General features: G+C 52.9%; 1 protein-coding gene across 1 annotated transcript in view; it reads right to left on the reverse strand.

Moving 5' to 3' along the window:
- KAPP (kinase associated protein phosphatase) overlaps positions 1–12,578 on the reverse strand; it is a 102,677-nt gene that overhangs the window by 39,920 nt on the left and 50,179 nt on the right. Inside the window, exon 7 of the mRNA XM_086817556.1 lies at positions 1,327–1,462. Within this exon, the coding sequence (XP_086673682.1) occupies positions 1,327–1,462 (136 nt within the window). The remainder of the gene's footprint in view (positions 1–1,326; positions 1,463–12,578) is intronic.

A 12,578-nucleotide genomic window follows, 5' to 3' on the forward strand; every position in this document is an offset into this window, starting at 1 on the left:
TAAGAAGCGTCACTACCTCACAAAGTTCCAAAACCAAGGGACGCACGAAGCGGTTTAGCTTGACACGGAGTTCTTCCAGAACTACCCGGCTATATTGACAACAGACTACTTGGAGGCTATGCAACTTCCATCAAGCTACGCAGGAGGGGATGTCACCAGCATCCCACACTTGAATACCATGGAGATGCCTGTACAGGACAAGTGCACGGCCACGAGGCCAGACACCAAACATTTTGTGAGCACTTGTCCAAAGAGACTAGTCACCAGTGTACCACCTAGGGGTAGTCAGAGTTAGTCATACATGTCCCCACAAGGATGTAACCCTCTTACGCAAAGGGGTCAGGGAGTCACATACACTTTTTAGACTCATTCGTTGGGTGGACGGACACCTATCTATGTCAAATGTCTAGGATTAGGTGTGTCCTTCACTGCATGAACCCATTGGAATACAAAAAGGGGGCAATGGATGAGCTTGGGTGCCCATGGCCAAGGAGTGTCTAAAACCCTAAAACCCTAAACCCTAACCAGCCTACACACTATTTGAAGGGGTTTTCCAATCCACGACCACCCTATGAGCCTAGTCGGCCAGCCCTATACTGGGTCAGTTAGCCCTAGTGCAGTCCTCCCAATATAAAGGGTGATGCAGTCCTTGGGAGGGCATCAATCTTGTAACTTGGATGAGCATACACATTTTGAAAAATCTTGCAGTTCAAGTTGTAGAAAGAGAATCACAAGTCTATGGGCTATATCTATAGAGACTTCTCAGGGCCTTCACATGGTGACCCGAGGCCCCTCCAATCCATTATAGAAATATCAACTTTTGGCATATCCTTTTCTAGCCTCTCTTCGACTGTTGAGCATGCCCACATGTAGAATTCTCTTGGATTCTTCAGGGAATACCCACAGCTCATAGGTTCCTACAACTACAGGACATTTAACATGATTTTCAAAAGTTCAAAGATAATGAAGAGCTAAAACAATAGGGAGCTTCACTGTATGATCTGCAAAGCACCATGCCCTTGTGAAAATCTGAGGGGAAGGAAGAAGAGTTTTAGCTATTCGACCTAAGTTCTGATGTCCATGTGGTTTGATATGAATAGACTATGAGTTCTACTATACATGCGACTTTTACATGCCAGTCCCAAAAAATTACCTAGAGGCTGGGCAATAGTAAAAAACCAAGCGTAAGCATTTTCATCATATTCAGACTGCTATAATGCTCTTAATTGTCTAACTGTTGTCAGAGCTGCCCTGTGAAACTGAAGCATCTCAAAAAGCTAGTCACATAAACTTCACTATAAGAGGAAGGGAATCAGGTGAGAAAACCTCATACTCATGATCCAAAGCTGCCTCTGTTGCATCAAATGCAGCCTTTAGAACATCTGTGGCATCAAGGTTGCTAAGGACCTCAGTCCGCTTCGCATCCACTCTGAGAATATCACACAGCTTCTGCGGCATTATTCTGAAAACAGTACAAACGTTAGACCACCACGAAGGCCACCAGACCTGAGTATCTGCTTGATTTCACAGGACCACATAAACAGAGCTTGCACAACACAATCGGCATGCAAGGTGAAAAACTGAATCCAAAGTCAGTCTGAACCACAAGCAGCATTGATTGATGGGCATTAACACCTTTCAAACTGCGCTTAAAAGAAACAAACTTGTGGTCCACAGCAAAGAAATAAATGCAAGTAAACAAGTGTTAGATTCATACAATCACCCCAGCTTGGACAATGTCCCTGGTAATCTCAAACATGTCCTATTTTTATTATCAAGAGAAACACACAATAATGACACTGAAAGGCCAGAGAGTAGACTGGACAAGTCAACTTTTAGATCATTTAGACAATTTGCGAATTGACATGTGAGTTTTGAGTGAAACTTGGTGCACACAAGTCAAGTCTTTGGAGGAATGTGGTTGTCAAAAACGGAAGAGACCCATCCAATGAAGGCCATCACACCTACGAAATTCGAGTACATACCTTTGCAAGTCTACCTCCATAAATCAAGGCTTTAAAGGCAGTGGTGTTTAGAAGTGAAAAAAAAAACAAATTTGCAATGAATATGTATAAGAATATCTCTCACACATGCGTGCGTGGGCACACACGTGCACACACAATCTCTTGAGAGAAGCGTTATGTTTTGAGAGCCCCTATGGGATAGCGAGCAAAGTGCCCCCCGCCCCCCCGCACCCCACCCCCCCCTCCAAGCAGAGGATCGACTTCTCAAGCCTCCACGGAAAATGTTTCATCTATCAACGAATGGGGCACCTTGCACGATCTTCCTTCATTGCCCCGCCGAGGTGATGGACAACCAACACAGGCCCCCCATAGACCACTCCCTTGGTTGAAAAGCTCGCTGAGAAGCGCTTGGCTAAGAGCTGCCTCATCAGCCCCCACCCCCTTGAACCCTGCAATCCATTAGAGGGGCGAGGGGTCACACCAGACAGTATTGAGGATCGTAATAGGTCTCCAATGCCGAATATCATCTGATACTCCCTCCCCCTTGGGGATAAGAAAGATCAAGCCCTCTGAAAAGCTCTGTGGCATCACCCCAGTGTCCAAAACATACTGAAAGCCCCTGCGGAGGCCTGGCCCAAAAAGGTCCCAATAGTGCATAAAAAAGGCAGGCGTCAGTCCGTCCTCCCCTTGGCAACTATGTCGCGGCAGGACCCTCAAGGCCTCAGCAAGCTCAACCTCTGAAAGAACTGTACGCATACGATCTGTGACCCTCCTCTGCACATGGGCCCACACAGTCTGTCTGCAAGCATCCCGATCCCCAGTGGCTGGCTCCGCTGAAAGCAGGTCTCTATAGAATCCAGTGGCAATGGCTCTGATCTCCCCAGGCTCAACAGCTACCGATCCATCCGGCCTCCCAAGCTGACGGACTCCTACTCGAGCATGGCGGGGTCCAGTAATCTCAAAAAACTCCCCAGTCACTCTATCACCAAGCTGCGTCCACTGAGAGGCCTAGCGACGATAGTAAAACTCATGTCTCTGCTCCTCTGCCTCTCTAACCTCCTGGCGTGCCTGGCTCAGCTGGGACGCCACCCACTCACATGCAGGCTGCTGCTCCTGAAGGCGCTGAAGCGAAGCAAGGCTGCGTCTCAGCCAATGCTCCCGCTCGCGAATCTCCCCCAGCCGTGTCAAAGCTGCAGCGTGCAGAAAAGAGCTAAGCTCGATGAGTCCCTGGGCACACTGGCCTGCTGCATCCTGGTCAGAGCACTGACTATCATGCCAGATCCTCTCAATGCCCTCAGCGAGACTAGGATCTGTAAGTACCCTCTCTGGGATCCTCAACTGCAAGCTGGGCTCCTGTGTCCTCTCCTCAAATGTCAAAATAACTGGCGCATGATCTGAAAATGAGGTGCCAGCGAGAATGCCGACGCAGCCCCCTCGCTCCCCTAACCAGTCGCCCACATAAAAGCGATCAATCCGTGATAGATTAGTCCCTCCCTGCCGGCGATCCGACCGAGAGAAACTAAGACTGTCCTGAGAGCAGGAGAAGGCCCCATGCTGCCATGCATCAGTGATCCTCAGTGACATGCAAAATCGCTCCCAAGCTGCAAGCTCCGTGCCGTGCACTGTAACATGACTGCCTCCCACCCTATCGGCCGGGTCCTCAAGCATGTTAAAGTCTCCCCTGACACACCAATGTGCGGCCTCTGGCAATGCATCCGTAACCTGGGTCCAAAACTCCGCTCTGGCACTAGCATGGTTGGGCGCATAGACGTTGAGCACACCCAATAGCTCATCATGCATCCTCCGAATGACATACTGTGCTCTACCAAGCACAATGATCCCTCGATCCACAATGGCCTGCCGCCATACATCTGCAATGACCATGCATACTCCTCCCTGTCCACCCAAAGGACCAAACCCTGAAGATATCGCTTATCGCTCGCTGAAGCTACCACCCCTCCCTGCTCGCGCTACCTGCACTCTTGCGCCCTCCGCCTTCCTGCCTGTTCGTCCCCTCGCGCCCCCCCTCAGTCCTCGCGCCTCCCCTTGCCCCCCCCCCCCCCCCCCCCCCCGCCTGCTTTCGCTTTTGCGCCCCCCTCCCTTGCTGCGCTGCCCGCCATTTGCCTCCCCCCCCCCGCCTGCTTTCGCTTCTGCGCCTCCCTCCCTTGCTGCGCTGCCTGCCATTTGCCCCCCCCCCCCCCCCCTGCCTTCGCTGCTGCGCCCCCCTCCCTCGCTACACTGCCCGCCGCCCATCCTCGCCTTCACGCCCCCACCTTCTTTCGCGCCCTCCTCCCCTCTGCAGCGCCCGACCCCCCCCCCTCCGCCAGCTCTTTCTCCACCCCACCCCTCTTCAGCGCAGCTCCCGCCCCCCCCCCCCCCCCCCCCCCCCCCCTTGGGCTTCTCCTTCGCCGCTTCACCCCCCCTCCCTTTTTCTTGCTGACTTCCGTCCCCAGGGGGGTTTTGCTTTTTTTCTTCGGCCTTCGTCTTTCGCCTCTCCGTGTGCAGCTCGGTTCTTGCAGGATCTCCGCTTTCGCCTCGCCTTTGCCATAGCTTCAGACTCTGATGGAGGCTCCTTCCGCCCCGCCTCAGAGGGACTCCCCCGCAGCCCCCTCGCCCGCCCCTGAGGACACCCCCATCAGGCTTTCTCTTTCGCCAGAAGAGGAAGCGAGCCTCACCGCAGAAGTGGAACGCCTCTAGGCTCATTCCACCATCTGCCGTATAGTCGGCACTCGCCCCAGCAGAGGGGAGATCCGGGATCTTCTCCAGGCCCGCCTTCTTGCATATGTGGGCAAGATCCTGGACGTACAGCTACTGGGCCGTGGACATTACCAGATCGAGACCGCCCAGAGCGTGGCCAAGGTCCTTGCCATGAGTCCCCTTGACATCAGGGGTGCTCGGGCTTTCTTCAAACCTTGGCAGCATGGCTTTGACCCAGCAGCGGCTGAGCAGGGACAGCGCCTTTTTCATGTTACAGTTTGCTTCCCTGGACTCCGCCGGGAGTATCTTCCGCTCCTCTCTAGGCTAGGAGCATTCGTGGGCTCGGTACTAGAGACTGGCCCCACAGCAGCTTCAGTGGTGGCCAGAGCAGCTGGGCTACCTTCGGTCAGAGTTTTGGTGTCTGACATCTCCTCCCTTCCTAAGGTCATTCAGCTACCTAGGATAGGGTAGGGATGGATTGATCAGAGAGTGGAGTTCTCGGGGCTCCCGAACCAGTGCTTCATTTGCAGGCAGGTCGGTCATCTGGCCAAGGCCTGCCCTCGCAGGAGACCCCGACCCTCACCACAACAGCAGGCCCCTGATGGCCCACCCACAGATGCGGCTCGGCAGGCTGCCTCCGGAACACCTGCTCAAGCCACAGAGACCTCGGAGTGGCAGCCTGGACAGGGGCACCGCCGAGGGAGACAGCCACAGCAGCACGCCCAGAGACCGCTGCAGCAGCAGCCACAGTCTCAGCCTCACTGGGTTCCCGTGAGGAACAGCTTTGCTCTCCTCCAGGAGGAGACCCCTGCGGCGATGACTGAGGACCAGGAGATGCCAGCACCCCCTCCTTCACCCCCCCACCCCCGTCCCCTCCCACCGCCTCGCTTCCACCCTCGCCTCCTCCCGTCCCCGCTCCGGGTTCGGTAGCGGTTCCCTCTCCACCCCCCTCGCCCCCCCCTCCTCCCCCCCCCCCCGCCCGCCTCACCTTCCCGGGAGGCCCTGGCAGTCCCCTGGCGTTCACCTGCAGTCCAGAGGGCGTTGAGCACCGACCTCGCTCGAGCACCTCAGAGGAGGCCTACCATGCCGATTCGGGCTTCACGGATATCATCTATCCGCAATCGGCTGAGTCGCCTCGGTATTAGACAGCGCTCGGAGGCTTTTGATTACGCCTTCACACGGCTTTTTGGAGCAGAGGGCCCCCATGAGCCAGCACCCATCCGAGTTCATGTACTGATACCTCCGACCCGCGGGGAGGAGGCACTAGATTCAGTGGTGGCCTTCTCGTTCCCTCTTTGTGGCCCTTGCGACCGGGAGTGGACTCTAGAGCTCGCTCTTAGCACTTTGAAGACTCAGGCAGTTGAGTTTTCTCATCATGTGAGCGATCTGGAGGTGACAGATGTGATAGGCTGACTATGGGAGTTGGCTCATTTTTTCTTGGATCCCGGGAGTGGATGCCTCAGGGATTCGTCATTTGGTCGTTCGCATAGTGGCAGATTTAGCACGCGACCCTGGATATGTATGTATACACGAGGTTGCTCTGTCAGAGCGAGAGGCAGTCGCCATGGGCCACAGCCACTGGCGCCTGATCCGTGATTCTTGCAGTACACCGGGTGGGCAGATTCGCAGCCGCTCGGATGGGGACTACTCTCCATCCAAGCCGCTTGTGAAGGCCCGCCGTACGGCTGAGACAGCATCCCCCTCAACAGGTCATACATGAGGATCATCTCATGGAATGTACAGGGCCTTGGCGGAGCACATTTTATACGCTATCGTGGTTGCTTGAGGCAGGAGCTTCAGAGATGCCTGGTTGGTGGCAGCATTGATATTTTGATGATGTAGGAGCACCACTTGGGTGAGAGCAAGATCCGGAGATATGGTTCGGTGATGCCTGGTGGATGGGACACCTTTTGGTCTGCAGGGTTTGGTCCTTTGGGTGGACAGGGAGGAGTATGCATGGTCATTGCAGATGTATGGCGGCAGGCCATTGTGGATCGAGGGATCATTGTGCCTGGTAGAGCACAGTATGTCATTCTGAGGATGCATGATGAGCTATTGGCTGTGCTCAACATCTATGCGCCCAATCATGCTAGTGCCAGAGCAGAGTTCTGGACTCAGGTTACGGATGCATTGCCAGAGGCCGCACATTGGTGTGTCGGGGGAGACTTCAACATGCTTGAGGACCCGGCCGATAGGGTGGGAGGCAGTCATGTTACAGTGCACGGCACGGAGCTTGCAGCTTGGGACCGGTTTTGCATGTCACTGAGGATCACTGATGTATGGCAGCATGGGGCCTTCTCCCGTTCTCAGGACAGTCTTAGTTTCTCTCGGTCGGATCACCGGCAGGGAGGGACTAATCTATCACGGATTGATCGCTTTTATGTGGGCGACTGGTTAGGGGAGCGAGGGGGCTCCGTCGGCATTCTCGCTGGCACCTCATTTTCAGATCATGCGCCAGTTATCTTGACATTGGAGGAGAGGACACGGGAGCCTAGCTTGCAGTTGAGGATCCCAGACAGGGTACTTATAGATCCCAGTCTCGCTGAGGACATTGAGAGGATCTGGCATGATAGTCAGTGCTCTGACCAGGATGCAGCAGGCCAGTGTGCCCAGGGTCTCATCGAGCTTAGCTCTTTTTTGCACGCTGCAGCTTTGACACGATTGGGAGAGATTCGCGAGCGGGAGCATCGGCTGAGACGCAGCCTTGCTTCGCTACAGCGCCTTCAGGAGCAACAGCCTGCATGTGAGTGGGTGGCGTCATAGCTGAGCCAGGCACGCCAGGAGGTTAGAGAGGCAGAGGAGCAGAGACATGAGTTTTACTATCGTCGTCAGGCCTCTCAGTGGACGCAGCTTGGTGATAGAGTGACTGGGGAGTTTTTTGAGATCACTGGACCCCGCCATGCTCAAGCAGGAGTCCGTCAGCTTGGTAGACCGGATGGATCGGTAGCTACTGAGCCCGGGGAGATCAGAGCCATTGCCACGGCATTCTATAGAGACCTGCTTTCAGCGGAGCCAGCCACTGAGGATCGGGATGCTTGCAGGCAGACTGTGTGGGCCCATGTGCAGAGGAGGGTCACAGATCGTATGCGTACAGTTCTTGGTGCGCCTCTTTCGGAGATTAAGCTTGCCGAGGCCTTGAGGGTCCTGCCGCTACATAGTTGCCCAGGGGAGGACGGACTGACGCCGGCCTTTTTTATGCGCTATTGGGACCTTTTGGGGCCAGGCCTCCGCAGGGGCTTTCAGTATGTTTTGGACACTGGGGTGATGCCACAGAGCTTTTCAGAGGGCTTGATCTTTCTTATCCCCAAGGGGGAGGGAGTATCAGATGATATTCGGCATTGGAGGCCTATTACGATCCTCAATACTGTCTACAAGGTCTTAGCAAAGGCCTTGAGTTTGAGGATCCAGCCCTTCCTGGGGGAGTTGATTCATGCCACCCAGACAGGATTCGTCAAGGAGCGCAGTATCCTTGACAACATCTTTACTTTCTGGGAGGCGACGGCCCGAGCTAGATTTCTTGGCAAGGACTTGCTCGTGATGCTTCTCGATTTTGAGAAGGCATACGATAGAGTTGATTGGGGTTTCTTAGAGGGCACTATGCTTCGCCTTGGCTTGAGCCAGGATGGATCAGAGGGGTGGCGTGTCACCAATTGGCCGACCATTTGGTCCATCTCCAGTTTTTGCGTCTCGTTCACTTGAGGCCAGGCCGGTGTCTCGTGTGAAGAGGCCAGTATTTTGCTGACATGGACGGGAGCCAGACTGGTGCCACCCGTGTGTTAGCAGGATGGTGTCGTATGGACGGGAGCCAGACTAGTGCCACCCGTGTATGACCTGGACTGTGTTCGACCCATGGGACTGTCACGCCATGTAAGAGCCAGTATTCGTGCTGTGTTTTGCCTATGGGACTGTCACACCATAGGGAAACTCGTGCCTGGAACTGTGTCTTACCTATGGGACTGTCACTCCATAGGAAGACCAGGTTTTTATGTTTTATGTCGTGCCAGTTTTGTGCCGACAGATATTTTGTACTTGTTCCATGAACGGGAGATATGTCCATGTTACTATTTGCACATGCACACATATTTTGCATGTTTGAAACTGTTTTCGCATGACATGTATTTGTGTGTTTGCCTGCTTGACGTGTTACTTACTGAGCGGGGACGCCTGCCAGTGAGTCGTGAAGTCTGCTCTGTATTCTGACGAGTTTTGGTGCATGTGAACAGGTGGTAAGTATGTCGCACATATTGTTTTAATGTTTCATATTCTAACCTTTTATTTTATAAGGTTAGGTGTTCACATTCACTTAAATGTGGGCACCCCCTTTGGGCACCCACTTAGGGGCCAAGGTGGGGAGCCCCACTTAAGTGAGTGTGGGGGTGGGCATGGTCACCTACCCAAACTCCCCACCCACATGCAAGCGTGGAGTAAACTCCACTTTAATTTTATTAAAAAAAAGCTCCCTCCTTCAAGCGTGGACACCCATCGCTTCTATCTTGCGTTTGTTCATCACCCGGCGATCACCTTCGCTGGCTGTTCTATCGTCTGCATCACCAGGCGGCTGCTTCACCACCCATACAAGCGACTGCTTCTACTCCCCACAGGCGGCTACTTCATCTCCTAAACAGGCGACTGCACCTTCTGCAGGCAGCTGTCACCTCCAGATTGCTGCGCTACCTCCACATACAGTCGGCTGTGTACAATACTGCAACCAGTCGCTTTTCCCCTTGCAAGCGGGTGCTACAGCAGGCGGCTGTGATTATTTGTACTGACGACTCTTCACCTACAGCACTGCTACACCTCAGGCTACACTACCGTAATCGCTACTGGTGGCTGCCCACTATCTACAGGCGGCTGCCCCCACCTGAAGCAACCAGGCGGTCGCTGCTGTCCATCTCCTGCAGGCGCCAGTCCCTTCCCCATCCTCCTACGCAGCCTACCAAAGCTAGCCGGCTGTGTGTCCAACACCAGCAGGCTGCGTGTGCATCACCAACAAGTGGCGTCTTGCTTCTAGGACATTGTCCACCACCAGTAAGCTGTGCTCCTTCTCTCACAGCAGGCGGCTGTGATCTTTTACGGGGATACTTGTCTTGGTGGTTCACCACGAGGCAACTGTTTCTTCAACAAGGGTGGCTTCATCATACCACGGGTATTGGTTCTCTATCAGCTATCCACAAGTAAGTGAATTTCAGATTTAAGTAAAGTATTGTGTGTTTAAATCTGGTAAGGGATTCCGGACTCCCTATACGGCCAACACCCGTTCGGTGCCGGGTTGTCCAAGCTCTATTGGAGAACCTCGGTCCAAAGGTGCTGAGATCGGGAGAGCCAGGCGTTAGTACGAGAGCGCCTGTTTGTGCGTGGTCTCGGAACACCAGTGAGGCGCTCTCCGCGGAGTCCAGTGAAAGCACAGGACCGTAGAGATTGGACCACACTAGTGGTCGTACTGCTTCGAGCTTCTACATCGAAATTCGACTTCGAGCCTATTTGTTTGGTACTGTTTTCATATGTACATGGACATCATATGGTTCTTGGAACCCATGGAGCATTGTATTCATTAAATACTCCCATAAATATATCATATATTGAGGGGGGGGTCGGCCCGTTCCGGCCCCAGTGCTGGTGTCCATCTTTCCATTTCATTTCATTTAAATTTCAAGTTGTATTAAGTTGTCCATTTCAAATTTGTGGTTTTAAAGTTGTGCTATTAAGCGTGTGGGTGTCCAACGGAGTCTTTCCCACTTGACGGGATCGGTTTCATTGGTATCAGAGCACGGTTGTTTCCCTCTTCCTAGTGGGGAAACGAACCTGTGTACTGGACATCCCGCTTTTAGCAAACTTAAAACACAATGGACAGCCAAGGCAACCCTTTGGAAGTGCCTAATTCGAGGGGTCCATCTAGTGCCTCTCGTGGGTCTGATGCCTTGCGTGGTAGGCACAAGCCCCTTGAAAGGGTTATTGATAGTGAATCAAAGGGTCAACTGTCTCCAGGAAAGACAGTTATGCTTGAACAAGAGCCTGATGCTATGAGGGCTGAAATGGAACATATGAGAAAACTTTTGCAGGCTCAAGAGCAAGAGTTAAAGTTTTTGCATGAAGATCCCCATCTGCAAAGTGCTATTGAAGCCAAGAAGACTGATGCTATGGTAGATGTAACTTTTGAATCAATGGCTCGTGAAGTGGGCAAGAAACCAAGGGAGTTGGCACTTGCCTACCTCCTTCGCAAAGGTGATATCAAAGAGGGGGATGACGGAGAGCTGAAATTCAGAAATCCACCTCGTTTGAAGCATGGAGATCTCGCATCTCAAAGGCTGAAATCTTTTATGCAAAAGGAAGAGGTGACAGTCACCTCTCGACATGCATCCTCTCCACAAGGCACAAAGCTTGATAGATATATGTATGCCAGTGCTCATGGAGGGCATGAAAGTCACATGCATGCAAGACATGTATCTCATGGTGACAGGTCTGTTTCCGGAAAAATTTTGCCTTCTGAGTTCTCATGGAGAGACAATGCCATATGCAGGTAAGTCACATGCATCTAAGTTTCGAATTCATGGAGCACATGCCACCGTGCCCCAAGAAACTTCTACGACGGCCCATGGAGCCCATGCAGACAGGGCTGCCCCGTTGGATAAGGGGAAAAGAAAAAGAGAAGACCATGAGCCTCATGCCAGGAAGCTCAAGGAATTCAAAGCAAGTGACAAATCTGTTAAATTTGATGCTTTTCATGGTTAACATGATGCTTCTAAGGTGTTAGCATTTGTGGCACAGTTCGACATTGCTTTTAGCGATGAGGATTTCACAGAAAAGTCAAAGGTGCGCCATGCTAGCATGTTTTTGAAAGGGACTGCTGCTCATTGGTGGATCACTGAAAAGATCACCAAGGATCCCATTTCTACTTGGAAGGAATTCAAAGATAGATTTTATGCTCAGTTCTTGCCACCCAATGCAAAGCAAACTCTCACTCAAAAGTGGGACAGGCTGGAACAAAGATATAATGAAAGTGTGCAACAGTATGTTAACAAATTCTGGAAAGTGTTGCTGGAAGTGACTCCCTTTATGCAAATCACTGAGGATGAAAGAAAGAGGAAGTTTCGTTCTGGACTGCAACCAGCATATCGTTCGAGCATTGAATTGCACCCGAAACATATGTTGCAACAACTCACAGCTTCTGCTCTTGCTACGGAGCAATTGGTGCTCAAGATTAAGCAGGATCAAGGAGGTTCCAAGGGAAAAGACAAGGCTGTCCCAAATCAGCAAAAGGGTGGACAGCCACCTAAAAAGACTTCCGGGAGCCTTACAAGGGTGGTAAAGCTGAAAATAACACATCTAAAGAACAGGGCCCAAGGAAGAACAAATTCGGCTTAACCCCGGAGCAAAGAGAGCAATATGCCAAGGATGGAAAATGCTTTTCTTGTGGTAGCAAAGACCACATGTTTCGACAATGCCCAGATCGCAAACCAAAGCACGAGGACAAGCACACCAAAGCTAATGTACATGCAGTTCCTGATGTGCAAGGAAAAACAGGTCATGGAAACTGGCTCGCTGAAGCTCCCGCCCACCTCTCCCTGCTCGCACTGTTGCTCTGCGCCCTTCACCTTCCTGGCCTGTTCGTCCCTTTGTTTCCTCCTCGCTTCCTCCTTCTCCGCCTTCCCTGCATTGCCCGCCGCCAGCATTGTCCCCCGCCTTCTTTGACCCCCGCCGCCTGTCGTTTAGCCCCCCCGTCTTCATCCGCTGCTGCGCCCCCCCCATTCCGCCTGCCTTCGCTGCTGCCCAAAGCTTTGCTCGCTGCCCTCCTCTCCCTTACGCCTCCCCCCCCTTGTCTTCGCGCCCTCCTCCTCTCTGCAGCGGCTTATTCCCCCCCCTCCGCCAGTTGTTTTTTTTCCGCCATTTGGTTTTTTTCCGCCCATCCCTCTTGCGCGC

The sequence above is a fragment of the Cibotium barometz genome, chromosome 23 (assembly GCF_041138505.1).
Source record: "Cibotium barometz isolate CiBa-2024 chromosome 23, ASM4113850v1, whole genome shotgun sequence".
In the NCBI taxonomy this organism is placed as follows: domain Eukaryota; kingdom Viridiplantae; phylum Streptophyta; class Polypodiopsida; order Cyatheales; family Cibotiaceae; genus Cibotium; species Cibotium barometz.